Consider the following 25,663-nt stretch of genomic DNA (forward strand, 5'->3'; position numbering starts at 1 on the left):
CCATTTTCAGCAGAGGGATTTCTTCAGTTAGCGAACTTTCCATCCGTCCCGGCGCTTGTGCCGCGATGGAAGTTTGATATTTCCATGATAGTTGGGGGCCACTGGCTTCCTCGTGGTTCGGGATCAGGGTGCCACTGCATCGCCTCATCGTGTGGGAGTCTGCGACCGGACCCGCGGCCACCCTTCGCCTTAAATCCTGTTCCAGTGCCCCGGAGTGCCGAGCCTTCGATGAAATCTGGGCCATACTGGGCCGTCTATTGGCGTATAAACGCTGCTGTGCCAGACCATGCCGCTCAACGGCAGGCTTGGCGAATTCCCGCGTTGTTGCAGGTATTTTAGGACAGGGGCGGCGCCAGATCCTCAGTGTGTAATCAGCAATACGAAGTAGGTAAGGCGGTGAGATAAGGTAATAAATAATCAGGAACGGCCCGTGGCGCGTATGCATATCGTGAAAATCCTCTTAAACACCTCCCTTCCACACACACAATCTCCAGACTGTTTCCTGCCCCCGAGTCCTATCCATGTGGGGGTGCAACACTGAGGGGGGCAATGAGCAATTTACACGGACGGTAGGCTGCTGACGAATTCAGTGTTGAATTTGGCCCCCAATCGCCTTCTGTCGCTCGTTTCCACGCTCTTGCAGCCGGCCTCGAACCAACAGCTACATGCGCCACCAATCACCGCCACGTACACTGCTCAATTCATCGTCACTTTCATGCAAGTCCAGGTAAATATGTCCGAGATTCGTTGGTATGAGGTCTATCGGGGAAATCCGTGACCGGCGGCCGGGCGCTACCCCTTGGCTGTGCTGTGACCTTGTCACCAGGGGGTTGAAGTCAGGTAGTTTAGCAATATTTGAGGGTGTGCGGCCCCTCGCGGCTTCGGCGGCCTTAATATTATTTCCCGAATTCCAAGCTCCGGCCTCCAGTGTTTTCCGTGCGAACATTTCCGTGTTCTTTACCTTTCGTGAGTCTCGGTAACTCCAGCGCTTGACGACTACCTAATACCATGGAACGACGAGGGATGAGCCACTCGGCACCGTACGGCCATGCGTGTATGAGCTGCTTCAAAGCCAAGTGCCGATGCATTCCGCGCCAAAATGGCGATGGTTGCGAAAGGTGAGTTGTGTAGGCTCAGGGGGTTTGTTTATGGTGTTGGAGAAGCTCACAGGCTCGGCCTTAGATGCCGCCGTCTGAAGAAACACTGCACCCCATCCAACTCGACCCGACGCCGCGTCAATCCCAACCAAAAACCACACTCCGAAGGCTGGGTTACCCCCTTTGAAGATCTTGTCCCGCTGTTCCAGTCGGGCGAGGCCTACGAGGTCGACAACCAGCATCGGGCTCCTTGTGGACTGCCCTCGCCGGGGGGTCTAACAGGCCTAGAAGCTCTCCTTAGCCCTTTTCTTGACATACCTACCAACAACTTAAACGCGAGAACCCCCGAGTCTGCGGACCCCTCGACAGCGTCCCGCCTTGAGATATTCCGTTCCCACATGCTCCCCCATTTTCCGCTCATCCACCTCCCTGCCGAGACGACAGCCCAGCAGCTGCAGCACCAGCGACCATTCTTGTTCCAAGCCATCGCCTGCGTTACATCACCTACGTCGTGTGAAAAGCGAGTGCGTGCTGCCGAGTTGAAACGCGTCCTGTTTGCTATGGCGTTCCTCCAGCATCAGAAAGGGAACGAGACCCAACAAAGTCAAGCGGGCCGTACAATGGACTTGTTGCTTGGTCTGCTAGTCTATGTAGCCTGGGGCTGGGACCACCTTCTCAGTGGTCGCCTGATGACCCTGGCCATGTCACTGGTTGGCGAAGTGCTCCCGAGCAAGTTCACGGCTTCAGACATGCACACGCTAGGGCTGGTGGTTCCAGAAGTCGATGACACTGGCGGACCCATGTTGGCCGAGTCGTTATTGGAACGCCAACGCGCCGTTTTGGCTTGCTTCGTGCTCAGCTCTGCCGTTTCAACCTATACCGGCCAAGTTGATGCCTTACGCTGGACTCCTCACATTAAGCACAATCTCGCCGCCCTTACTGCGAGCACAGATGACCCGGCCGACGGCGTCTTGGCCTTGCAGGTGCACCTCCAGCTGCTCACATCGCAGGCTCTCCAGCTACGCACTCGGAACCGCCATACAAACTACCACGCGGCCGCCGAGGCCCTCCTAGCCCAGCTTCACGACCTCCATCCAGCCGTGCTTCAACACCAAGGTGCGACTCCTAACTCCTCCACCTCCCTACAGTCACACCAACTGACACTAACCTCCCCCTCCCAACCAGGCTCTCTCCCAGCGCACTTCTACCACGCCGAACTCACCATCCTCGAAACCCTGCACGCCACCCCCCTCCAAACCATCTCTACAACCATCCCGACCACCACCCCCGACGCCACACCCCCAACGGTCTACACCACACCCGCACCAGTCTACACCACCCCTCCAACAGTCTACACCACCCCTCCAACAGTCTACACCACACCCGCGACGGTCTACCCCCCTCCCCACGGCACCACCACCAACACCAACACCCCCCAACCCTACAACATCCTCCTCGCCCTACAAGCAAGCACCTCCGCCCTGCTCACCCTCCCCGACCCCTCCTTCCGCGGCATCGCCCTGCCGCAGTGGGCGCAGCTGACGGCGTGTCTGAGCGCGCTGCACCGGCTGGAGGGCGATACGCGGTGGGATGGCGCGTCGGTTAGGCTGGTGGTGGATTTGCCGGTGTTGTTGGGGGCGGTGGTGGAGAGGGTGGAGGGGGTTTGTGGTGGCGGTCCTGGTGTTGGGGTTGGGGTTGGTGTTGGTGTTGGGGGAGAGGGTGGTGGTGGTGGGAGTGGTGGTGGGAGTACTAGTGATGGGGGTGGTGGGGAGGGGGAGGGGTTGGTTGGGTTGGTGGCGGGGTTGAGGGCGTTGAGGGGGAGGGTGTTGATGAGGAGGGGGAGGGTGGATGGCTGTGTTGAGGGGTGGGGGGGGTAGTGATGGGTGGGGAACAGAGGGTGTGGCGATGGCGCCGCAGAAGGGGTATTGTGCAGGTCAGGGGTTGTGGTGGGATCGGTTTTGGGCGGAGGGTGATTAGAAGGGGGAGGAAGTTGGTTGTGGTCTTGTAATATCAACAGGGTTTAGAGGGTAGGCAGGTAGTTAGATCAGTTCTAGAAGTACCGCCGTATACAATGGTATCTCACACAACATCGTCATTCCGTCCTTATAAACCTATCCCCACCATCAGCAGTGGACGCGCCTGTGAGTGCTCGATTATCTCCAGGCAGTTCAACCTCGTAGGCGTTGGCATAAAAGCTCCATCTACCGTGTCCCCCCTATCTTCCCACCCTGCTCTAGCTCCAAACACATTCTTCCACTTTATGTATACCCAACGCCAAGGCAAGGTGCACCATCCAAGAAGTTAGGTCGTTATCATCCTAGGGTAGGCGACTTAGGGTAGTGAAGCAGGCGTATATCCTTGATGCTGGACCGGCGAACGCGTTTGGAAAGGACCGTACGAGGGGTCGGGACTGCTCCTCAATCCTCCTCTCGGCTTCCGAAAACTCCCTGCGGTGGAGTCGACGAGAAGCGTCTTGCCGTGATACATTTTTGTAAGCTAGATAACTAGGTAGGGTCTTGAGAATGCCCTCGATGTCGCAACCTAGTAAAGGAAACGGCATATGGTAATGGTTGACCTGCCACGGAGCGGTCTGTGGGTACTCCCAGTCGACAATGGCAAGAACATTGAAGTTATCATCGACGAGAATGTTTTGAGCGCCGAGATCCATGTAGTTGAAGGGGGGTTGCTCAAGACTATATCTCTCCGAATAAAGCAGTCTTATTCACAATATAGCGGAAGACTGGGGCACCCAGCCTGGAGGATAACTCCATCTCTTTGGCCGCGGCGTTTGCAATGGTAGTGGAATACCCAATGGCTGTAGAAAAAACGACCTACATCCTCGACATCTCCAGTGGAAGAAGGGGCTAGACTCACTATGATCGGTTCTCCTGACGGGTAAGTGGCACAGATGGAGCGGATTCGAGGGTAGGCAAAATGCCTAGATTTGCCTAGACCTTTGTCCACTACGGCATGATGTGTTCATGAGTCCCAACCTGAATGAAGCCAGTGGTCTTTGCTTCACGTTACTGCAGAAGAATACTGAGTCAAGTGACGGTGGGAGTAGAATCGAGCGGTGATACTCTAAAGTTTACTGGTAAATTATAGATAGCAAACTCGAGATCTTGGAGTATATTTCCATAAAAGGCTTGATGGAGATAGGGAGAGGGATAGGGGGTAGGGAGAGCGATGGGTTCAGGGTCTGGCTCAACCCTACCCCTTGCCCTACCCCTACCCCTATCCCCAACCCAAACCCAAACCCAAACCCAACCCTTGGGGTGAAAGTAACCCTAACCCGATAGATCGTAACGGTTGTCTTTCTTCTCCCTCTAAACTATTATCACGGTTATTGGCCTCTTCGAAGCTAGAGTACCTAGGAACAAAATTGGCAGTGTTGGAATAGGAGTTCATTCTGTGTTACAAGTACAGTCTACCGCACGTCCCTTAGTCCAAAGACACAACCACCTTCTGGGCGGACACCCCCTGCATGTGCAGGTCCATCGCCTCCTGAATCTTCTCCAGGCCCTTTCCAACAACAAGCGGTCCCGGTGCGGCGACAAATTGGCCCTCCTCCAGCGCTCGCGGCATGAAGTCCATCCACACACGTGCCACACGGCCGTCCGGCTCACAGGCATCCCTGCTATCAATGAACCTGGCCTGCGCTCCCGAAACACCAGCCGGCGGCGGGTTCGCCGACGCGATGAACCTGTGCGTCGTGTCGGCATGACGCTCCATAACCGCCGCACACATCTCGACGGCGCCCTCTCCGGTAGCCAGCGCGCCCGCCAGGGAGCGGCCCTCCAAGGCGGCGACAATCCCGGCAACCAGCGTGGGAGCATCTCCCTGATAGTCGAACACGTGCCGCGCGCCCAGCTTCTTGACATAGTCAAAGTTCTTGGGCGACGCCGTCGAGATCACCTCATACCCGGCCGCCACGGCCAGCTGCACCCCATTGCTCCCCACACTCGTCGCCCCGCCGGTGACAATCACCGCCCTGGGCTTGCCCCCGGGCCCGACAGCCCTGCGCGCCGGCACGGTGGGCATATCCAACCCCAAAAACTCCTCATGAAACAGCCCATACGCTGCGGTGGTCAGCGCGAGCGGGAGCACGCAGGCCTGCTCAAAGGGCAGGGCGCGCGGCAGCGGCGCGGCCATGTGGTCGCGCAAAACAGGATAAAGCTGGAAGGCGCCCTCGGCAGCGTCGTTGACGGACTCGAGGATGGACAGGGCGACGCCGACGACGCGGTCGCCGACGCGGAAGCGCGGGGACGCGCCCGACACTCCCGGACCGACCTCGACGACCGTGCCGGCCGCGTCGCCGCCCTGGATGAATGGGTAGTTGATGTGGCTGAGCAGCACGTCGCCGAGGAGTTGCTTTTGCCAGTCCACCGGGTTGATGGCGACCGCGCCGTTGCGGATCACGATTTGTCCTGGCCCCGGGGTTGGGTAGGGGGCGGGGCCGACACGGAGGGGCTTGGCTTTGGCGGCGGTGAGCCAGGCGGCTTGGTTTTGGGGAGGCATGGTTTTGTTTGGGTGGAAGTGCTGTTGGGATTGTTTGTGTGGAAAGTGCTGGACGGTAGGTAGCAAGGTGTTCGGTGAACTGGACAGTGATGGATCTGTTGTGTGTTGTAATCGAGCCGCAGAATCCTCATAGCGTCTCTTCCATGTCATTTTATGTTCGAACGGCACGCATCAGTTTACTCCCGGTCGGAGGTTCCCGGTCGGAAGGTGTTGAAAACCGGTCGAGAGGTTGTGCCGTCGGGACCGGAGTCCGGTCGCCGTAGGTGGTAGGCTTGAAGTTGCGGAGACGGATTGGGACTCCGGCCCTTTGTCTTAGTTGTCCCGCATTCCGTTCGCGGGGACGCCGGAACCGTTAGGGATTCCGAGACATTATGCACAATATCCATAGGCCCCTTGCCTCTAGAAACTCTGAGACTCGGCTTTATGGGTTCCTTTCCTCCGTCCATTATCATGAGATCTGAAATATGCCACTCAGACAGCACATGCATGTGCCGCGATTTGGACTCTTGTTTTTGGCGGGCGCGTGGCCTCGAGTTTCCGCCACCTATCCGCTCCCATAAGTAAGGTAGGTACCTATATCTCAGGTTGGCTGACGACGGTGATGCATGACACACATGCTGCTCGTTCTTGTGTTCTATTATGTTCCAGTTAGCGTCCCCTCGGGCTTCGGGCCGGGGGACGTCGGTCATAATCAGTGTTCAGGGCCGGGTGCAAGTGACTGCCGCTCTAATGCGAATGATTTCAGTTTTTGGGTGTGCGCGCTATTGCTGTCTGCCTAGGTTAGCACCTAGCAAGGGGTGGCCGGCCTAGTTATTCAGATCGCCCCTGAACTCCGCTGACGTGCTCCGATGCGAGCGGGCTGCGACACGGTGGCCTGGTAGCTCGCACCCGGGAACCGAGGGCACCGAGACAAAAGGCCAGGCGCTTATCTCCGCCGTTATTTTGCGGTGGGGGAGTAAGCCGAATTTGAACTTTCTTCACTTTCCATCTGATCTACTTCTTTTCTCGCATTAGGCAACAGGGTGCTCGGCGGGTGCATGGTGTTTCGACCAAGGCGGCCACACACCAAGTAGGTACCTAGATAATTAGTAGCTTTGCGAACTCCGGGACATGTCTGCATAGTACAACTCAATTGTAGCCCAGCACATCCCCACCGCCGAAGTCCTGTTCTATTCTCAAGTCCGAGCTCGGGGGGATTTTAACAGTGATCGGACGGCGGTTGAGGACCTTCAATGTTGGCCTAGCCCGAGGCCGCGGCGCTTTGTAAAACGCTGGCTAGGCACTACTTGAAAGGCTTACCTATTGCGAGAGCTCTAGGCACTTGGTATGAATTGAGGTGGAGTTATGCGGTTGGTTGATATGCATTGGTGACGACATGAATAAGGAGGCGTCGTCCGGATCGTTTGCTACTTACTATAAAGTTGCACGCCCGCTGAAAACATCCTCGAATCGTAGAACATCGTAAACAACATCGTTACCTTCAACAGGCCCGCGAAGTCCTACATACTTCTCCGTTACACCTTCACAGCACCCAACTTGCAACAATGTCCACCGGTACCGCGAACATGAAGGCTGCGCCGGCTCCTCGGTTGCCGATTTTCGGCGTCGAAATCGAGCTATATGTTAAAGTCAAACCACATATCGAGGCTTCGATCAGAGAAAAGAGAAGGACGAACCCCAAGTCCCTACCTGAGTGGTGGCAAAAGTGGGATTTCGACCTTCTCAACGACCCGCCGACGGTTGAGGGGCAAAAGCAAGTCGTTTGGCAACGGCTATTAGGAGTATCGCCGGCCGTGCAGGCAGATATTGACGCTATGCTAGGCCCGGGCAACGGATGGAATTGCGTATCTGATCCGAGTATGGTAGAACGGAAGCTCGCACTACCCCCCAATGCTCGAAAGTGGTGTACGTATTGCCAGCCATTCCTAGACGCTTTTGATAGGTGGACTAATTATAGTTGTTATATAGGGGGGGTCGAGATCGTCTCACCACCTATGTCGGTAACCAAGCAATGGCAACACGAAATAGAGATGATTTATACAGCAATCTGCAAAAACTTCAATATCTGGACTACCCACTACTCTGGCTGCCACGTACATATATCGCCCGGGCCAGTCCAAATCAAGAAAAACGACTACACACTGCCCCAGCTCGTAAGCGTAGCAAAGGGGGCATTTTTCTGGGAGGAGGCTCTACGCGAATTCCTCCCGTCGGATCGCCATGACGGTGAATATGCCCGCCCAAACTATAAGGTCTTTGCGACCCAGGAATACGAGGCAGTTCGGAGTAAAGGTTGGGGACCAGTCTTTAAGAAGATAGAGATGTTGGCTGTCGGTGAAACCGCCAAAAGGGCCCAAAAGAACTTTATCACCGAGATACAAGGCGGCAAGAGAGATGGCGACCGGTATACCTCTTTTAACTTTACGCCATTTCCGGAAATCGGGACGGTTGAGTTCCGCCGCCAAGCGGGTGTTCTTTCACCTATTACTACCACCCATCGCATTCTTTTAGCTCTCGGACTTCATCTCAGTGCTCTGAGGTACGACTTCGATGCGGCCAACGGCCGGAAGACGTACCCAAGCGCCGAAGAACTGCGCAAGGAGCTCGCTGGTTGCATCAAGAACCTTCCCGAAACCTGCCACGGCACTCGATTCCTCAACTACCTCAGCTGGTGCCACGAATCCTACAAGGACGGCAAGCGTTTTACAGAGGCGCAAATCAACGCGCGCGAGCAAGCCTTGCTCAGGGGACTCCCCCTGCCGGTACAACAGTCCGCTATCCCGCCCCCACCCCCGCCCGAAGGAACCATCATCCCCGGCCAGGGCCGTCCTGCGCCCCTCCCTGGCAGCGCTGCCGACACCATGACCCCGCCACGCGAAGCGTCGCCAGAACCGCCGGCGCCCAGGGGTCCAGCCCCGGCCGCCCAGGCACCGTCAACACCGGCACGGGGCGCGGCAAGAGGCCCTGCCTCGCAGGGTCAGCAAGCCCCGTCGGCAAGGGGACGCGCTCCCCCAGCAGGCGCAAACCCGGGCGTCTCCGCGGGTGCTGGCACTGGCACGGGCACGGGCACGGGCAGGAGCAGGAACACGGCCCCCCAAGGCGGCGGTGAACGCGTTCGCCCCCCGGCGGCAGCAGACACCGCCCCGCGCCCCACCACAGGCACGGGCGGTAGAAACGGCGGCACTCCACAAGGCACAGCCTCCGGTCGTGCCTCGGGCGGGCGCCCGACCGGAGGGGCGGCGAACGCTCCGTCGTCCGGTCCAGGTGGGGCTTCAGGGCCTAGGGGGCCGCCGCCGCGCCCCACGGGGGGCACGACGACGCGCCTCCCTGAACGGCCCGCACCGTCGTCGGCGTCTTCTGCGTCCCGGACTGGTGGCGGTGCGGCGGGTGGAAATGGCAGAAGCAATGGCGGGGCGGCTGCGTCCGCGTCCGCTTCTACTTCTACTCGTCGCACGGTTCCGGCTGGAAACAACAACGGAGGGGGTGCTGCTGCCGGCGGCGCCCCGCCGGTCCGTCGTCGGCGCCAGGAGGGGGATGGGACTGCTTAATTTGGGGTTAGAGGCGTGAGGTGGGTTCATGGGTGGGAGGTACACGGGGATGTTGGCTGGGGGTAGACCAGGTGGGTTGATATCGAGGGGTTTCGATCAGGCCGGGTGTGGATGTCGAAAGGTGCAGTGAAGTCGGTTGGTTCCTGGGTAGATGGCAGGTCGTGCTTTCTTGAAAGATTTAACGGCGCAATTTGATTTTCGCTGTCTTAGGTACCTAGTCGGTTAACTATTGGTACATCCTTTTGTTCCATGCCGTCAAGTCCGTCCACACAGGGGTCAGGGTTTTCCGATGCTCCCGAACACAGTCCTACCAAAAGTGCCAGGTCAAGGTATTGCCAAATTGGGTTTGTAAACGAACTCGCATGCAAAACGGCGCTCATATCTGCTAAGCGTACTTCCAAGACACGTTCACCTTTGACAACGGTGATGCTACGGGTTGTGGGCAACAGAATGGGTCCAGGCCCTCAAACAAAGCTACTAATTAAGTACTATTCACTATCGTTCTTGGTCACGGAATTCATCATCTTCTATGGATCTATGCTTGGTTTACATGTCAACAGACCCACTACTCTCCACGACCGTCTCGACAGGGGGATAACCTATTGCAGGGTATGTATCTTCCTTGCCTTCTTGAGGCTGTCCTAACGAGGGCTGGTTCTTGTTTGAGGTCCACAACACAACCCCTACAGCTCCACTCCTTCCCAGCTTTCCGCCTTATCCTCATGATCTTTCTCCTCCGCTTCCCCTACCGGCAAACCAGATCCCACCCCCCTGCCAAATTCAGCCTCAAGCCTGGCCCTCTCGCGCCTGCCACAGATGCGGAGGCAAGCGATGAGAGCCACGGCGATGATGCCGATAGCGCCAGCGGCCGCGACGGTGACAACAGCGACCAATACAAGCGCTACGATGCCCATCGCCATGGCGAGGGCGTCGGTCACGAGGCGAGTTTCGACGTCGATCTCGCTATACTCGGCGTATTTAGAAGGAGCGACGTAGTCAGAGGTAAAGATACCGAGAGCATCGGTATGGCTCTGGCCGTCGTAATCGCTGGGTTCGTCCTGCGGGCGGGCGTCTGCCGCGCCGCGCTTCAAGCTGCGGAGATTGTTGCAGACTGTCATGATTATCGTCTTGCTGGGTAGGACGTTTGGAAGGGACTGTTTAGTTCGAGCCCAATACTTCGATTAGCGAAGTAATGTTAGTTGGGAAAGAGTAACACCAACGATGAAAGGACTGTCGGCTTTGACAACACCTCTCAAGATTGCAAGTTAGGTTTTTAAATGGGCGTAGTAGAATTATTTGAGGTCTTGAAAGCCGGGACCCTACAAAATATATACCAAGCAGCCAGCTTTCTACCATTGACTAACACCAGTTCTGGTTTGCTTTGAGTGTGGAACAGGCCTGCTTGTTCTATATGATGGATTCAACCACCTTGTTGTTCAGTGGACGACATCGGGGGTGAAAGACTGGTGGTCATGGTTGGTTGTGTGTGTGTGTGGAAACCCAGGTCTAGAGGACTAAATCCAGCATGTTGCGTCAGAACACATGTGTAGCTCCCCGAGATCACAACCACGACTCCCCAAGTCAAACAAGTGAGCTCTTTCCTGCTGACCATGGATCTAGCATCCCGAACACAGGTTGTGTTCGGGACCCCACAAGGGTCCTTTGGAATACAAACCACGAGGGCTACTAGAGTACGATCCGACCGACTCGGACTTGCGAACGGGGTAAATGTTAAGAGTTATGATAGGTCGAGAAAAGTGGTGCATTCGTGCCGTAATTAACTCTCAAACTGGCGGTTCCCAACCCAAGCCCCCCATTCCAATAACGATACACTAGGAAATTGCGTTCCCAAAACCACAACCGCCAACCCAAACAAGTCAATACACCAACCCGCCCCCAATAATCATCACTACGATCACTTACTCCCCAACCACCCGCTCCTTCTGCAAGAAAACCTTCACCTTCTCACACAACCCATCCACCTCCCTCCCCTGACCCTCATCCACCAACCGCCCCTCCAACCACCCCCTCGCCTTGTCCGCCACCATCTCCCACTCATCCCTCCTCTCCCCCATCCACCCCTCCAAGAACACCAACACCAGCGCAGTCGCCAGCACATCCGACGGCGCACCCAGCCCCGCAGCAGCCGCCTTCTCCGTAACAACGCCCCCCGCCTCTCCACCTCCCTTCCCTTTACTCCCCAAAAGCCCCACCAACCCAAGCACCCTCCCCTCCCACCGCCACGCCCCCTCAAACGACTGCAGCGCCACCAGCCGGTCCAGCACGTCCCCCTTCTCAAGGGACCCTCTCCCCACGACGTCGTCGTCGTCCAGAAAAGCGAACAAGCCTCTGCCACGTGGGGAGGCCGGGCTGACGGGGGAGTAAGAGAGGCTAGCGACGGCAGACGAGGGGCTGGCGATGGGAGAGTGGGGTTCGCCGCCGCCGCCGGAGTCCATGAGGCCAAAACCCATGGCGTCATCATCGGACTCGTCGTCCGATGCGGCAGGAGCGGCGGCGGGGGGCGGCGGGCGCCAAGATTGGGCGGAGGTTGTGCCGGCGGGTAGTATACCTCGGGAGGAGGATTTTATGGCCACGGTTTCAGGGGCTCTACTCCGGCGTAGTTCGGCGGGGTAGGCCCGGGGTTGGGCGGCCATGGTAACGCTTTCGCCTTGGACCCCTGTGGAGGTGAAGGACGAGTGGATGGCTCGGTGTCGCACGGCCCCCCCTTTTGATAGACGGGAACGAGACTTTTTGTGAGCAAATATCTCGTTGCTCGAAGGCTGGGTCGGCTCCTGGGCCTCATTTGGGTCCTCGTTCCCCTCGACTGCGACAAAGCTACACCATTTCCCACCGACCTGGTAAGTGACGCCCAGCCGGACCGCCTCGCGCTCAACCATGTCCTTGAAGCGGCCGGGGTATTGGTCCTTGAGCAGAGACCCGGCGGTATCCTTGGCGTGGTAGATCCAACCACGGCCCTCCTCCAACTCCTTGACGGCTTTGCGGGCAGCGAGCTGATGGATGGTCTCGGACTTCTCCGCCAGCACGGTAACGGGAACCTCCAGCTCGACCGGCCCATGGATGGACGTGCCACGGACGACGACCGACTTGGGTTGCTTCTGAGCGGTTTCTGGAGAGAGGAGGAGGTACACGCTGGTGCGGTTGAAGGGGAAAAGGGCCGGAATGAGGAACGGGGCCTGTAGGAACTTTGGCTCCGAGATGGGCGGGACGTGCGAGTACTTGCCGCCCGCGGAAGTGTCAAGGGACGCGTCAGACATCTCGACATCCGGGTTGGCCGCCTCGTCGAAGAGAGAGGTGGGCTTCTTGGGGGTCTCCTCTTTCTCGGCCTCGCGCACGTCAATGGTCATGCCGTCCATGACCTTTTCCACCATCTCAAAGTCCTCGTCGCTGTCGGCCGCGTTGTCGGCATACTTGACCTCAAGCGTGTAGTCGTTGATGTGGGGCATTAGAGAGGCCTTCAGCATGCGCACGACCTTGCTGTTCATTTTCTCGTTGTCACCAACCACCTGCGAGAAACCGTTGCCAGCCCTCGCGACGCCCTCAATGAGGGCGTGGCTGACGGCACTGCCGATGCCCAGAGTGAAAACGCGAATGTGACCCTTACTCTCAGCAACCTGCTTGTTCAGCAGTTCAAAAAGGGCACTTTGGTCCCAGATCTCGCCGTCGGTGAGCAGGAACACCTCCAAGTCCATGTCGGCGTAGCGCTTCTTGATGACATCTTCCATAGGTCGGTAGATGTCGGTGCCGCCAAAGTCGGCCCCGAAACTGTCGACATAGCGCGTGGCCTTTTCGAGCGAGGACTGGTCGTAGGTGTGCGATCCGTCCTTGAAGAGGAACTCGTGGCGTGAGCCGAAGGAGCAGATATTGAACTTGACCCCCACGGGCAGCGACTTGAGGAAGAGACACAGGGCGGCTTTGAGATTTTTAATATTGGGACCGTTCATGGAACCGGACCGGTCACAGAGGAATACGATCTCGGGCTTCGCGGAGGGAAGGTTGAATTTCGGGACCAGGGTAGCCATCAGAGCGCGGTGATTGGCAAGGGTCGGGTGTGTCTCGAGAACGGCGATGGGGTTCCCGGTATTGGTGGCGACCACCTGGAGGACAAAATCGTCGCTCAATTCCGTGGTGGACAGGGTGAGAGTGGCCGATGCCTTCCGAAGAGACATGTCGGCACCACTGGCGGCGCCCGCGGAGGTGTTGCCTAGCGTTACGGAGATGGGGTGCGATGGCGACTGGACGTTCTTGACGTTCGAACCGTCGGGCATTTCAACGTCAACGACGATGCTAATTCCGCCCTTTGTATCGACTGGGCTCGACAGCAGCTCGCCGGGGTAGTTGCCGTACCGGGGTGCGATCCCAGTTGGGATAGTAAAGCGGGTTCCGTCGACCTCGACATCTTGCTTCAGCTCGCCAAGATACACAATCTCGACTTTCAGAGTTGCGTCTGCGGGAACATTCCCCACCGTGGTGGTAAAAACATCGCTGGCTTCCGGTAGCTGCTCCAAAAGGCCGGCAGTCTCGCCGCGGTCAACCGCGGCCTGGTAGGTCTGCTTCGCCTCGGCGCGCTCCTTAACCACGCCGCGGATGACCCGCTCGCCGTTGATGGTGCACACGAAGCCGACAACAGAGACGCCTTCGTAGAGGGGAAATGTGTATCTGAGTTCGGGGATGGCCTCGGACCGGGGATTGACGAAGTTCTGGGTCAGGGTGGTCCGGCTAGTCGACGAGACAATCTTGGTCTCGGCCGAGAGTGACAGCTGGGGAAGGTATTTGCGTTCCGGAATACGTCGGCCGGGAACAACATAGTAGAGGCCACAGATGTGGTCGCTGCGAGCCATCTTGGGTGGTTTTGTGGTTGTTATGTGGTCTTGCTTCGGGAAAGTTCACCGGTGCAGTGGTATTGAAATGTGAATAGTAAAGTCAAAGATGATGAACTGCTGGTGATAATGTGCCCGAGTATGACGACGGTGTGGGTTATTAAATAGATGGAGCAATGCCGTCAGGTCTTGCTTCCAACACCTAATAACAAGCACAAAGCGGGGTGAAAGTGGAAGGAAGGACTGTGATGACACTGATGAGTTTGGAAAAGGCAGGAACAGGTGACTCAGAGATGTTTGTTGTTGGTAATTGCTCGGATTGGCAGTCGGATGTGATGAAAAAAACCCTAAACGGTTGAGAAATATGCAGGCCGGAATCCTTTATACCATAACCTCTCCTCAGCCTTCCTCCCTTCTCAGGTCAAGAAATCGTCATGAAGTCAAGCAGCCCTCAGTGACGCTCAGCTCCAGACCCTGGTGTGCCTGGTCAGGGATTGAAGAAGGTGGCGGAGTTGGTCGGTCGAATGAGAGCATGGCAATTGAACATGACTCCACCTTCTGTCACACCACTTTCAATAAATTCAGAGTTGCACAGTTGAGCAAACGTCTCCAAACAACTCGGTCGACCCAACTTCCCCTGATTGTGTGTGGTGACTCAATAACAACCATGCATAGGGAATAGATTGGCTTTGCACAGGACCTCGGGACCCTTATTACGCAGCTAGGCAGGCAACCAGGCAGCAAGGCAAACCAACCATCACCAACCAACACCAACAGGAACAACCCCGCTCGTTGACTCACCGAAGCTCGCTTACCCAGGGTTAGGGCGACCACGCCCGCTCAACCCCCACCCCTAACCCCTGTGTCTCTGCCCCTTTTTCTGGGACAAGTCGCCGTGGGAGCGTTGCGGGAAGGCGAAGATGGTATACGCAACGCTCATTCACCCATGAGGAGTCTGCGTCTCAGCATTTATCTCCCCCCTGAACCCCGCGTCGACTGCGAAGTTCACGACGTTACGGTTGCGTACCTAGCAGATGGAAAGACTGCCAAAAGAACTAGAAGGCGGTTGTAGCTTCCATCCCGTCTATTACTGAGATACTTGAAGTGCACGGTAATATTTTTTGCCAAATCCCAGGCACGACAACCCTTCTGCAAGTTGGATTACATCGTTCCCGGCAAACCCCACCACCTAAGCATCATGACGTTCCTGATGAACCGCCTTTGACACGACAATGCCACCGGCATGATCTCGCAGCTCAAACGGGGCCTCCTCCGAACTCGGGTTGCGCACCGCCTCGGCCCGGTTCACGATCTTGGCCGACGACGATGCGCTGTGGTTGGGGAACGACAACTGCCACATGTTGTTCGCAGCCGCCGTGCTTGCCGGGTTGCTCCTGAGGCTGCTGGGCGACTTGGTGCCGCTGCGGAGCGAGAACTTGCTCGCAAAGTCCTGCAGCGCCTCCAGCGAGATGCCCGTGAAGAGGGGCCGCAGCGTGGGCAAGCAAGCGCTGACCACCGCGATGGCCGCCTCGATCACGGTCCAGTAGAGGGTTGGCGCAATGTTCACTGTTGGTCTGGTTAGCAAAGCCGGCTGCTATATGTGAAAGGGTGTTAGTGATTTGCCTTACCGGTGATGTCCATTGCATTTGCGTAGCTGTCCGAGGACACGAAGAAGAAGTGGATTCTTGCGATGCTGATGCCCACGACACTAATTAGGTACCTTCAAGTTAGTCTCTACTCCAAATATGCCCGGATTACCAAAATACATGGAGACACTCACAAAGCACCCAGCAGAAAGATGGCGCTCACGGCAATCTTCTGCCGCCGGGGCATGTTTAAACGCCAAACAAACGGCATCGGAAGAGTCAGGATGGCGACGTCCATAATCATGTTGCTAATGGCCGTGGCCCAGAACATGGGGAGGTAGTTGTAGCATACGGCCTGATGATCGGGGGTCCCGAATAGCGTCTTCCATACCATGGGGATGGGCATGCATTCGAAAAGAGTGGCGAAGAAGAATGCGACTCCCCAGGCTGCCACGGCTCCGAGCAAGATCGTGCTGGCGATGGAGAAGATCTTGCCTTTGAAGATGCGGCGGTAAAAGACGACGATTGAGAGCTTCGTGAAGACGAGCGACAACACAGATAGCAGTTGAGTCGCGAATTCGGTCTGGGGCAAGAACCGAAGATCAGTTTCATTCTTTCTTAAGGGTTTAAGCCATCACATAATTACCTGCAAGAAAATAGTTAAGGTGTTGTCAAACACGATGTTGCCAGCATCATCTGTGTGTATGTGACCCCCCAAATTCCCCAAAGCAACAGCTGGTGAGGATCCGGATCAGCTAAAAGCCCGAATACAAAAGATATACACCACTCCAATGGATGAATGAGGACATACCGACAATGTTATTGACGCTTAGTGCCACGCTAAAGAGCTAGAGATATGGTGTCAGTGCCTGGTACAGTACTGTACCATGTGTCCCTCCCGTTGTTGACCTACCAGGCCGGGAATGATCAGATAGTCATCCGCAGAAAGGCCGCTATGTTTCACGGTACGCGCCCAGAACCTGAGAACCACCGCAAGGATGGGCAGTGCTGTAAACACGCCACACACAATGGCGATGTTGGTGCTGAGAGACAGACCCATGGCGACGACTTTGCCAGTTGGCAGCCGCAATAATTTGCGTCCAGCACTGTGCGGTGGCAGAGACTAGGAAGCTGTCACGCTAACAAGATGCGGAGGGAGAAAACAGCAAAACTCAGTCATGCTGACGCGTTTCCGGGGGGGCCGCCACTCGATACATGTATGGCCGACGGTTTGCTTTCTCAGCCTGCCGTGTCTCAAATAATTCCGGTTCAACATTGGTTAACCGCAGTCCTCCTGCACACCCGAGGCAAAGTTAGAGACGGTGGTGTGGGGAGCATTGGGGGCTGACCGCAGACTAGCCAGAACCAACGGCGTTCGGGTCTGATTCCCCGCCCGCTTGCGCCGCGGTTGGGGGCCACAACTGCCGTACAAGGCAGGCCATAGGCCGGTGCGTGGCCGATATGTAAGCCGGTTGGGACGGGACACCAAGATAAGGTGACATTCGATTTGATGTTTGCTCTCACGGTCTCACCTGCCTAAGACACCCCAACCTGAAGGCATCCAGTCGCCACCACACCATTTCCACAATATCCCTCCCATCGCCAACCCTCGCTTCACGGCGCAACAGATTACCCAGCCAGTAACTACTGTGACTAAGTACCCAACGCTTTCAACCATGGCCTCTCCAGAACCACACATCATCGAGCTGGCCAAGAGAATTGCCGCAAACACGGACAAATTGCAGAGTTACCTAACTTCCCATGGTCTCCCCACGCCATCCTTCGACGTCGACGGACCGAAGGACACCCTGGTACCCAAAACAGAGACAGACGCCGAGGCAGCACGCGTTGCCATTGTCGATGACACGCAGGAGCTACGCCGTCTGGTTCTCGGGCCTCGGGAGTACCTCATGAGCTACACGGTTCGTTTCAAGATCCCCCATCGGTACCCGTAATGCCTCCCGTCTCACGTTTACACCGTTGAAACACAGCACAACGAGCTTCTCAGCCAGCAAGCCATCGCGCGTTTCCGCCTCGCGCATGCTTTCGCCCCCGGCACTGAGTCCTCGTTTGGAGACATTGCCGCGGCCACGGGGCTGCCGGAGATCAATGTCCGCCAGATCATCCGCCATGCCATCGTCAAGGACATCTTTGTAGAACCCCGCCCAGGTGTCGTGGCTCACAATGCCGTGTCGCGCCTGCTTGCCGAGGACCCGGTCATCCACGACTGGGTGGGCGCGAGCAACGACGACCTCTGGCAGGGCGCAGCCCAGACTTGCAACGCGCTGGAGAAGTATCCAGGCTCGCAGGAACCGAATGAGACGGTACGTTGTATCTGGTGGGAATGGCATGCGTTCATACGCCCGGTTCTAATCAGGAGTGTAATGGTGTAGGGTTTCGCCTTGGCGAATAGCACCAACGCAACCGTGTACCAGGTGTTCTCTCAGTTCCCGGAGCGCGCCCGTCGGTTCGGCAACGCCATGCGGGCTTTTACCGAGGGCACCGGCTTCGAGCTCAGCCATGTTGTTGATGGCTTCCCATGGGGAGAGCTTGGGAACGGGACCGTCGTCGACGTATGTTCCATCGTCCCTGTGCGTTTGTTTCTGGTCTGATCAGGGTTGACAAACAACAACAGGTCGGCGGTTCCCAGGGGTTCGCATGCTTTGCCATCGCCCGCCAGTTTCCCGCCCTTTCGTTCGTGGTCCAAGATCTCGAGCCCGTCATCCAGGCGGCCGAGAAGGAGGTCCCCACCGACGTGGCAAACCGCATGCAATTCATGGCGCACGACTTTCTCCTCGAAGACCAACCCGTCAAGGGGGCGGATGTCTACTTCTTCCGCTGGATCCTGCACAACTGGTCCGACAAGTACTGCGTCAAGATCCTCCGTGGCCTAATCCCCGCCCTCAAAACGGGCGCCAAGGTTGTGTTGAACGATAATGTTCTGCCTCAGCCGGGCGTCCTGTCAAGGTGGCAAGAAGACCGCCTCCGGTATGTTTCTTTCCTCTCCCCCTTTTTTTCCCTTTCCATTTTGGAGTAATGCATGCAGCTAAGCTGACATCAACACACTCGTAGGTCCATGGACCTTTGCATGACAGAGCTCCAGAACTCTCATGAGCGAGAGCTCGACGATTGGGCCAAGGTGTTCGAGCTCGCAGACCCCCGTTTCGAATTCAAGGGGGGGCAGCGACCCGCTGGTGCGAACCTGTGGCTGATGGTGGCGGAGTGGAAGGGGTGAAAACCGGGCCGATAAACGGTCGATCTCCTGACATATCATACTCGAATCGAGAGTTAAAATACCTGGCCTTGCTCCGTTACGCGGCACAGGGGAGGCATGAATTCGAGACGCCAGTTCCGCGAACCCCTATTCGTCAACCGCTCACCCACTGTGTAACGAGACCGGCGTAGAGTAATCAATGAATTTGCCCATACGGAAGTCCCCGTTTAATCCTACGACGTAGTGTTACAACACCAAAAGGCCTTACCGATCACGTCCCCGATGGGGTTGGGGCGGCGGGCCGAAGAAAGCGTCTAGCTGTGCCTCCCTTTACCAACCGCCGGCCGCCGTATAGTTACCTCTGCATTCTTGGCTAGGACCTTCCAGACATCTTTGACGAATCGCCGGGCATATTCGTGTGCCGCCTTATCACAGTGGCTTACTCATGATCAGATGTTCAAGTGCCGATCGGAGCCGGTATTCGTGCGGCACGGTTCGTAACACAACCGGTCAGTCACCCTTCCTTTTGGTGGGCGTTCCGGAAACTCCTCATTTTGAGCGGGCCTATCGGGAACGGCGCTTCTGATGGAGGCTTTCAAGCTAGGTCACGCAGACGCACACGAACCGCTGGGCCAAATCGACCGCCTGGCACAGTGCCCATTTATATAGGTACCAACTCGATGGGTTACCGTTTGTACAAGCCCCCGTACTTGGCGAAGGCAAGGATGACGCCCCTCTTACACGTGGAATCCGAGTCCTCTTGAGTCGTAATATGGCCGCTTACGCAAATTCTGTGAGAGGTCATACCCATTGGGACTCGATCCTCTGCTTGCATCGAGATTACCTCAAGCCACTCGGCTTTTCTTGTAACGCCAGCTGCCTACTAGGAGTAGTACCTTGAAAGCAATACTGAAAGCCCCCGAGCCAAAGTCAGCCATGTCGAGCAAGATCACCTACGAGCGCGTTCCTGCCCAAGACGTCCCGGAAGATGCGGAACATACCCCAGCTGAGCATGACGGTTCACCGCTGCTAGTTTCGGACCTGGATCAACGGTTACAAAACAGACGATACTCAACGGCGTGCTGGCTTATCACGCTCGTGCTTGTGGCCGCCGCCGCAGCCCTGGTATCAGGAACTGCGGGCTTCACATGGGGACGACGCGTCGAGAGGGACCGTGCTGAGTCGGACTGGTTTTGTATGTTCAAACTTTTAAGGACCCTCAATGAAAGATACTGGTATGTAAAGCAAGATACTAATACTTGGTTTTGGTTGTCGCAGCGCCGCCTGGACGCATCGACCACGTTTTCAAATACCGGTGGCAGTTTTCAGCGAGACCCAGCAACAATGAGTCGCAGATCTGGTGGGATAAGGTGTTTCCACGTGAGTCCCCCGAGGTACCTACTTTAACCAACGTTGCCTTCTACTTACACAAACTCCTTACAGGAGGTCGGGGGTTCATCCAACACCCCGAGATTTCCCCCGTACCCCATGGCCTTGCCGTATTCCACCAGCTTCACTGCCTTGTAAGACAACATAAAAAGCCGTTACCAGAGAAAGCCGTCTCGACCTGCTAACCTCTCGAAATAGGACGCCATTCGTCATGGGTACTATGCGGCTGTAGATGGAACTGAGCCGGCCCATTTTGCAAAGCCCGGCCACATCCGTCACTGCATCGACTACCTCCGGCAGTCCATCATGTGTAACGCCGACACCAACCTTGAGCCCATCGACCCCGACCTTGACGGCGTTACTGGGTGGGGCTTCCCAAGAAAGTGCCGGGATATCGTGCGGCTCATCGGCTGGGCCCAGAAGTGGAGGACGCATAATCAAACCGGCCATCACTGAGCAGTGAGCAGTTGACATGTAAATTCTTAACTGTATGTAGCTTGGGGAACAGCGGCAAGGAGTGGCCAATGCATGTAGATCATCAAGGGTATGTAAATAGTTTGACGGTTTTGCACATGAATTAACAATGGTAGATCCTGTTCTCCAAGATATTTAACCTCGTTCCCGCTCCATTTAATGACCACCGGCATACTCTGGAACAAGCAAATGGGGATCAAACAAGTCCACACGGCGCGACCTTGCCCATGTCTGGAGGCTGTCCCACTTGACGCACCGATGCAGAGCCCCTTCTTTTGTCGTCGGTTCGATGGCATGCCCCTGTTGATCGTGTAACCACTTAAACGACGTCACGGTAACATCGCCGTGACACATGGAAGCCTGGCGGAGAAATTCGAGGCAATGATCTAGAGGTGGACAATCACTCAATAGTCAGTGGTTGCTGCGAGATCGTCCGATCCTAACGGTGGTAGTCTCGGAATTCTCGACTTACCCGCGTGCGTCATACGCTCATTGAACTCGAGCTCAGTCTGATTTGGGTAGTAATACTCTCGATAAAACCATTTCCGCAGTCGCTTCTAAAATATTGGTTGGATGGGTTGTCAGTTACCGGAGACATATCGCCAACACATTCGGACGCCATCTTACCACGCAGTGGAGCTCATGATAAACGCCGAGAACTGCCAACGACCCCGATCCGTCCCTCATCTTCAGGGATGTTTCGTTGAGTTCTCCCATCTCATCAGGGTACAATTTGATGTTGGTACCTATATGGGATGTTAGGCGTCACTTGTTTCCCTCCCGTCAAGCAAAGACCGGGGCCAGTACTGACCTTCCATGAGATTCTTCCAGGCAGCCTCCGACTCTGCCCGTGGATAACCGGCATATATGCTCCCCTCTGCCAATCCATCGACCGGTCTCTTTTCGTAGTCAACAACTTGTTCGGCCGGAGCTAGAGGATACATGTCAGTTACAATTGCTACAATAGTACCGTGGACGGGACGTCTGGCTTCACCCCAGACATACAATACAATGATAACTCATGTAGCGGCGGGGCGCCACACTCATGTTTTCTGAAGGTAAAGACAACGAATAGGACAGTGTAGAAAAGAATGAGGGCGCCATGGAACGAAATGTATCCGAGACGCTGCCATCGGTGTGGCTGTGTACTAGACGGTAAAAAGGAAGAGTCCTTTTCCAAATCAGACCTGTTGTTTGTTCCAGGGATGAAAGGGGCTGACTCTTCCCCTGGACTTTCGGAACTGTGACGCTCGCTCGATGAAGCCATGGCCCCGTGCCTCATGGAAGGTCGATTCTCGTTGTCTTCCGTAAGGTACCTAGATAAGTTATTGCGAGGACCAAATCCTCAGTTCTGAAATTGAGGGATCTGAACATGAAGGTAACACAGCAGAAATCGAGCTCGGCCGATATGATCCTATCAGCTACTTCGGGGTCAGCCCACAGTTCGTGCCCGCGAGTCAGCGAACCACGCCGCCTGCGCCACTTCTATATCCCCGTCCTTGCTTTTGGTCTAATGTATGTACTTCAACCTATGCACACTGTGTATCATGCGGCCGTTGCAGGGGGCGAAGCCCTCAAAGTCCTGCATGTTGTCCTGCGAGCCTATAGAGTATTCAACGTCCACCTCCGGGCCCATCCTGCACTTGTCAAGGCGCACTTCCTGCATGTCATTGGCCTGCAACAGCGGCGCCTGCCGAACACCGTTCGCGGCCCAGACCAATCATTGGCTTACAACTGCTGTGATCATCGGAACCCCCGCGTTGTGTGGTGTACGGGTGCATGCGGCGGGTAAGGCGCTTCTCGGTTCGTAAGGCAAGGCAACCATCAACGCGAGACCCAAGGCCGAGGCACTGCCGCTTACTCTCGATGTTCTCGGGACCGGCGGGCCCTGGTCCGTCTCGAGCCCAGGTGCCGATGAAGGGCCAATGGGGGCCGGGCCCGATGAGATTTATACGGCAAGGTCCCCTGGTATCACAACCGCGTCCGGTCTCAGGACGTATGTCTCTGCTAGAACCCCCTTCGGTGTTCTCCAGCAAAAGCCCCAACAACAATTCAAACCGCACCCACACCAACCATTCCTTCAGTACACACAAAACATTACCATGCGCCCGATCGCCACCCTCCTCATCAGCCTGCTTGCCCCCGCGGTTCTAGGCCTCGCGATCCCTGCCCCCAAGAACGCCGCCGAGGGTATGTCTTAACCCGCCACCCTCCCTCCCTCTAGACATTCTCCCATCTCAAACCGCATCCCTCCAATTTCCCCCATCCCCATCCCCATCCCCAGATCTCCATTCACATCCCCAGATCCCCATTCACATCCCCATCGCCCCCAAAACACTAACACCACCACCCCCAACAGTCCGCACCACCGTCCCCACCACCGCGGGGGACCGCCGCCGCAGCCCGTCGGTGGAAGGCGCCGGGCAGTCGGGCGGCGACGACGACGACGCGATTGCGTATGCGTGGTATGAAGAGGACAAGGAGAGTGCTTAGGTGTGCTGCCTGCTTGCCTGCTTGAGTGGGTCGGGGTGGTTGGGTAGCTGGCACGGGCTTATGGGCTTGGGTGGGCTTGCGTAAGGGTAAGGTAGTTGTGGTGGGTGGTGATATGGGGGTATGGGTTAGGGTATTATGGTACGTGGTGGGGGGTTGATAGGGGTGTTGCGCTTGGGGGAGGGGATGGTGGTATTCGTTGGAAACGATAGGTGTGGGATGTTGAGAGAAGTAACGGATTGTTTGAATTGGTGGGTTAGCTGGTTATTTAGGGCTTGAAAGCCGGGTCTGTGGAGGGAAATGGGTGAGTGTCGTAGAGGTGCCCGTCCTCTCATCGCGCCCACTGTTCTTAAGATCGAGATACTAGCCTACGATCCGAGCGTGCCCGGTATAATTGCTTATATTGCGAACTTAATACTCCGCCAGGGGATACAGCCAACCAAAGCCCGAGTTTGTTGATTTCTCTCCTTTGGTATCCCATCTAGCCAGCAATGTGCCATCATATCCGCCAAACTCCTGACCTGATATTAACGCAACATTCAATCCCGCGTGAGCTACCCTGAGTAGCCCCAACTAACCATGAGCAATAAAGTCAAGACGTGAACGGTCCTCCGCTAATCAGGCCCGCTCAAGGCTTCTGTATCCTCACCAACGCCAAGAAATAGTCCTCCAGGGGCAAGAGGTTCAGCAAGAGGTCGTTAAAGTTCCAGGCAAGCAGGCAGGCGATGGCGCCCGCCAGTGCATCTAGGATGTAGTGATTTGCCGTCGCAACGATGGCGGTCAAAATAACGGCAGGGTAAATCATGCCGATTCCGACCACGGCGAGACGCTTCCAGCCGAACTGGCCGCGTTTCCTCAGGGGCACGGCGGCGATGGTGAGGCCGATCAGGAAGGAGTAGCCAAAGTGGAGAGAAGGCATGGCAGCTTGATTAGGAGGTTAGTTGGGCAGTTTACTGGGGTGGAACGAGGAACCGTTTGTCTGGCACTTACCATATTGGTTGCAAAATCGATTAGTGGTCCACACGCTGCTGTCACCGTCGGCGCCGTGGACAGTATCCACAAAGCCAAAGCTCTTGGCCTCTTCGGCGTACTCGCCCATATAAGTCGGATCGCTCAACAGCCGCGGCGGCATGCATGGCCAGAATGTGAAGACGATGAAGGCGAGCAGGTTGCACATGGCCATGGTCCTCCTCCTCCGCTCAAAGATGGCCGGTCCGAACGGCGGCGCAAGGTCCCGCCAGTTATCAAGCACATATTTCCCCCCATGCTCTTCCTGCAGCTTGTGTCGCGGCCTCGCGGTCGTGATGTGGTAGAGTACGATGAGATAGAGAATGGTGCCCGGGATGTGTATGAACGAATACGTTTTGTTGGTCCACCGCATGAGCGTGGGTCGCTCAAGAAACCATTGCTGCACGGCCGGCTCGACGAAGATGCCGAGAGCCTGTTCGAGGCGGACAACCTGGAGCCCATGCTCGCGGGCGGTGTTGACGGTAGATTCCTGGAGCGTCACTGCCGTGAAGGCGCGCCCGAGTTGATATACCTGGTGATGTGTGAACAAAGAAGTCGCCCAAGGGGGGGGCGTGGGAGCTGGCACCACTTACCCAGTAGATTAAAGCCCAGTACCAGACCTCGGCGAGGAACGGGAAGCGTTGGAGAACCCGGCTAAGGAAACGGTCTCTGAAGATTTCGGTGTTGGGCGTCGTTACCTCCTTCTCCCAACCCATGAAGCGCAGTCTCCTCTTACGCCATCTGGGAACGGCCTTGCTGTCGGCGGAGAGGTCCTCTGCGAGTGTGCTGCTCGAGCTGCTGCTGGACCGGCTTAGTGATGAGGGCAGTAGGGTGGGCTCGTCTTCCTTGCTTCTGCCCGTCTCGACGTCCTCATCCCCTGGGTCCGAGCTGTATTTTAGATGCTGCCATGGCTCCGGGCGGCTAGGGGATAATGATGACCGTGCGAGAACGGCTCGGCTTCTGTTGCGGTTGACGATGGTGCCGAAGGCCAGCAAGCTGACTACGATCAAGGGTTCCAGCACGGCGCCGAGCGCCATGTTCGCGAGCAGTGAATCGGGGGTACGCAGGCGGTTGGCCTTCCGTCAGAGAGGCCTAGGTTATGATGGGATGGAACGAACCGGGTATCAAACCGATAAGAGAGAAGAGAAGAAAAGATGAGACCCGGACTCACGTCAGTCAAACCACGGACGGAGAGATCAGACAAGACGGCCGAGACTGCCAAGCTTGCCGTACCTTTACGGTTGGCGGGCAGTTGCAATCCCGTCTGAACTGGAGGCCCATCTTACTCATGATAGGGCTTGCAACCCGGACAGGCTGCTCCTCGCTGGGTCTATTCCAAGTCGTTGTTCCCCACCCAGTTCATGCTTACTGTGTCTGAAATAAAGAACCTTGCGGCCAACAAGGCGCTTTGCCCGGTGCCCAGAGCCTTACCACACGGTACGGGAGGTGTCGAAGAAGTCTGAGCCCCTCCCCTCGGCCGCCGACAGTGGAACGAATGGTA

At 56.5% G+C, this 25,663-nt stretch overlaps 12 protein-coding genes across 12 annotated transcripts; 5 read left to right on the top strand and 7 right to left on the bottom strand.

Moving 5' to 3' along the window:
• Nucleotides 1-955: 955 nt before the first annotated feature.
• Nucleotides 956-3,074, top strand: B0H64DRAFT_422502 (uncharacterized protein; the record flags this gene model as incomplete). Its single annotated transcript, XM_062805569.1, has 4 exons — nucleotides 956-1,118; nucleotides 1,183-2,213; nucleotides 2,283-2,886; nucleotides 2,960-3,074. The coding sequence occupies exons 1-4, from the start codon at nucleotides 1,009-1,011 to the stop codon at nucleotides 3,072-3,074; spliced, it is 1,860 nt and encodes a 619-aa protein (XP_062662279.1). The 5' UTR covers nucleotides 956-1,008.
• A 340-nt stretch (nucleotides 3,075-3,414) lies between these two features.
• B0H64DRAFT_318673 (uncharacterized protein) lies at nucleotides 3,415-3,777 on the bottom strand (the record flags this gene model as incomplete). The annotated part of the gene is made up of 1 exon (XM_062800399.1): nucleotides 3,415-3,777. A coding segment is annotated over one exon (363 nt), but the record flags the coding sequence as incomplete, so codon positions are not given.
• Nucleotides 3,778-4,538: 761 nt separating this feature from the next.
• Nucleotides 4,539-5,615, bottom strand: B0H64DRAFT_316862 (chaperonin 10-like protein; the record flags this gene model as incomplete). The annotated part of the gene is made up of 1 exon (XM_062800309.1): nucleotides 4,539-5,615. The coding sequence occupies one exon, from the start codon at nucleotides 5,613-5,615 to the stop codon at nucleotides 4,539-4,541; it is 1,077 nt and encodes a 358-aa protein (XP_062662281.1).
• A 1,544-nt stretch (nucleotides 5,616-7,159) lies between these two features.
• On the top strand, nucleotides 7,160-9,163 carry B0H64DRAFT_318436 (uncharacterized protein; the record flags this gene model as incomplete). Its single annotated transcript, XM_062800390.1, has 3 exons — nucleotides 7,160-7,520; nucleotides 7,584-8,441; nucleotides 8,577-9,163. 3 exons carry the CDS (start codon nucleotides 7,160-7,162, stop codon nucleotides 9,161-9,163), a joined length of 1,806 nt encoding a protein of 601 aa, XP_062662282.1.
• Nucleotides 9,164-9,846: 683 nt separating this feature from the next.
• Nucleotides 9,847-10,281, bottom strand: B0H64DRAFT_371212 (uncharacterized protein; the record flags this gene model as incomplete). The annotated part of the gene is made up of 1 exon (XM_062802136.1): nucleotides 9,847-10,281. The coding sequence occupies one exon, from the start codon at nucleotides 10,279-10,281 to the stop codon at nucleotides 9,847-9,849; it is 435 nt and encodes a 144-aa protein (XP_062662283.1).
• An 801-nt stretch (nucleotides 10,282-11,082) lies between these two features.
• B0H64DRAFT_415335 (von Willebrand factor type A domain-containing protein) lies at nucleotides 11,083-14,022 on the bottom strand (the record flags this gene model as incomplete). Its single annotated transcript, XM_062805092.1, has 1 exon — nucleotides 11,083-14,022. The coding sequence occupies one exon, from the start codon at nucleotides 14,020-14,022 to the stop codon at nucleotides 11,083-11,085; it is 2,940 nt and encodes a 979-aa protein (XP_062662284.1).
• Nucleotides 14,023-14,947: 925 nt separating this feature from the next.
• B0H64DRAFT_386106 (uncharacterized protein) lies at nucleotides 14,948-16,911 on the bottom strand. Its single transcript, XM_062803123.1, has 6 exons — nucleotides 16,501-16,911; nucleotides 16,399-16,435; nucleotides 16,234-16,322; nucleotides 15,782-16,170; nucleotides 15,630-15,709; nucleotides 14,948-15,567 (listed from the first exon to the last, which is right to left on the bottom strand). Exons 1-6 carry the CDS (start codon nucleotides 16,645-16,647, stop codon nucleotides 15,191-15,193), a joined length of 1,119 nt encoding a protein of 372 aa, XP_062662285.1. The 5' UTR covers nucleotides 16,648-16,911; the 3' UTR covers nucleotides 14,948-15,190.
• A 352-nt stretch (nucleotides 16,912-17,263) lies between these two features.
• Nucleotides 17,264-18,822, top strand: B0H64DRAFT_316158 (S-adenosyl-L-methionine-dependent methyltransferase; the record flags this gene model as incomplete). Its single annotated transcript, XM_062800276.1, has 5 exons — nucleotides 17,264-17,509; nucleotides 17,579-17,911; nucleotides 17,981-18,160; nucleotides 18,223-18,575; nucleotides 18,660-18,822. 5 exons carry the CDS (start codon nucleotides 17,264-17,266, stop codon nucleotides 18,820-18,822), a joined length of 1,275 nt encoding a protein of 424 aa, XP_062662286.1.
• An 829-nt stretch (nucleotides 18,823-19,651) lies between these two features.
• B0H64DRAFT_82253 (uncharacterized protein) lies at nucleotides 19,652-20,659 on the top strand. Its single transcript, XM_062808827.1, has 4 exons — nucleotides 19,652-19,996; nucleotides 20,080-20,181; nucleotides 20,245-20,324; nucleotides 20,389-20,659. The coding sequence occupies exons 1-4, from the start codon at nucleotides 19,738-19,740 to the stop codon at nucleotides 20,644-20,646; spliced, it is 699 nt and encodes a 232-aa protein (XP_062662287.1). The 5' UTR covers nucleotides 19,652-19,737; the 3' UTR covers nucleotides 20,647-20,659.
• An 80-nt stretch (nucleotides 20,660-20,739) lies between these two features.
• Nucleotides 20,740-22,096, bottom strand: B0H64DRAFT_82248 (uncharacterized protein). Its single transcript, XM_062808826.1, has 5 exons — nucleotides 21,670-22,096; nucleotides 21,476-21,595; nucleotides 21,292-21,410; nucleotides 21,137-21,221; nucleotides 20,740-21,050 (listed from the first exon to the last, which is right to left on the bottom strand). The coding sequence occupies exons 1-5, from the start codon at nucleotides 21,944-21,946 to the stop codon at nucleotides 20,821-20,823; spliced, it is 831 nt and encodes a 276-aa protein (XP_062662288.1). The 5' UTR covers nucleotides 21,947-22,096; the 3' UTR covers nucleotides 20,740-20,820.
• Nucleotides 22,097-22,766: 670 nt separating this feature from the next.
• B0H64DRAFT_439215 (uncharacterized protein) lies at nucleotides 22,767-23,157 on the top strand (the record flags this gene model as incomplete). The annotated part of the gene is made up of 2 exons (XM_062806410.1): nucleotides 22,767-22,854; nucleotides 23,024-23,157. 2 exons carry the CDS (start codon nucleotides 22,767-22,769, stop codon nucleotides 23,155-23,157), a joined length of 222 nt encoding a protein of 73 aa, XP_062662289.1.
• A 540-nt stretch (nucleotides 23,158-23,697) lies between these two features.
• B0H64DRAFT_82271 (PAP2 superfamily-domain-containing protein) lies at nucleotides 23,698-25,363 on the bottom strand. The gene is made up of 3 exons (XM_062808828.1): nucleotides 24,756-25,363; nucleotides 24,145-24,694; nucleotides 23,698-24,078 (listed from the first exon to the last, which is right to left on the bottom strand). The coding sequence occupies exons 1-3, from the start codon at nucleotides 25,197-25,199 to the stop codon at nucleotides 23,783-23,785; spliced, it is 1,290 nt and encodes a 429-aa protein (XP_062662290.1). The 5' UTR covers nucleotides 25,200-25,363; the 3' UTR covers nucleotides 23,698-23,782.
• Nucleotides 25,364-25,663: the final 300 nt, after the last annotated feature.

The sequence above is a fragment of the Chaetomium fimeti genome (assembly GCF_033439085.1).
Source record: "Chaetomium fimeti strain CBS 168.71 chromosome Unknown B0H64scaffold_2, whole genome shotgun sequence".
NCBI classification, from domain to species: domain Eukaryota; kingdom Fungi; phylum Ascomycota; class Sordariomycetes; order Sordariales; family Chaetomiaceae; genus Chaetomium; species Chaetomium fimeti.

Bases quoted from the DNA above. Each gene is read 5' to 3' on its own strand.
- B0H64DRAFT_82271 (XM_062808828.1), bottom strand. From the start codon at position 25,199: ATGGCGCTCGGCGCCGTGCTGGAACCCTTGATCGTAGTCAGCTTGCTG. The intron at 24,695-24,755 runs GTAAGTGGTGCC...ACACATCACCAG, and splicing joins ACTGGGCTTTAATCTACTGG to GTATATCAACTCGGGCGCGC. The intron at 24,079-24,144 runs GTAAGTGCCAGA...CTCCTAATCAAG, and splicing joins TCGATTTTGCAACCAATATG to CTGCCATGCCTTCTCTCCAC.
- B0H64DRAFT_82253 (XM_062808827.1), top strand. From the start codon at position 19,738: ATGTCGAGCAAGATCACCTACGAGCGCGTTCCTGCCCAAGACGTCCCG. The intron at 20,182-20,244 runs GTGAGTCCCCCG...AACTCCTTACAG, and splicing joins GTGGGATAAGGTGTTTCCAC to GAGGTCGGGGGTTCATCCAA. The intron at 20,325-20,388 runs GTAAGACAACAT...CTCTCGAAATAG, and splicing joins TCCACCAGCTTCACTGCCTT to GACGCCATTCGTCATGGGTA.
- B0H64DRAFT_82248 (XM_062808826.1), bottom strand. From the start codon at position 21,946: ATGAGGCACGGGGCCATGGCTTCATCGAGCGAGCGTCACAGTTCCGAA. The intron at 21,411-21,475 runs GTCAGTACTGGC...CATCCCATATAG, and splicing joins CTGGAAGAATCTCATGGAAG to GTACCAACATCAAATTGTAC. The intron at 21,222-21,291 runs GTAAGATGGCGT...CCAATATTTTAG, and splicing joins ATCATGAGCTCCACTGCGTG to AAGCGACTGCGGAAATGGTT.
- B0H64DRAFT_386106 (XM_062803123.1), bottom strand. From the start codon at position 16,647: ATGGGTCTGTCTCTCAGCACCAACATCGCCATTGTGTGTGGCGTGTTT. The intron at 16,436-16,500 runs GTAGGTCAACAA...CCATATCTCTAG, and splicing joins ATCTGATCATTCCCGGCCTG to CTCTTTAGCGTGGCACTAAG. The intron at 16,323-16,398 runs GTATGTCCTCAT...GATCCTCACCAG, and splicing joins AAGCGTCAATAACATTGTCG to CTGTTGCTTTGGGGAATTTG.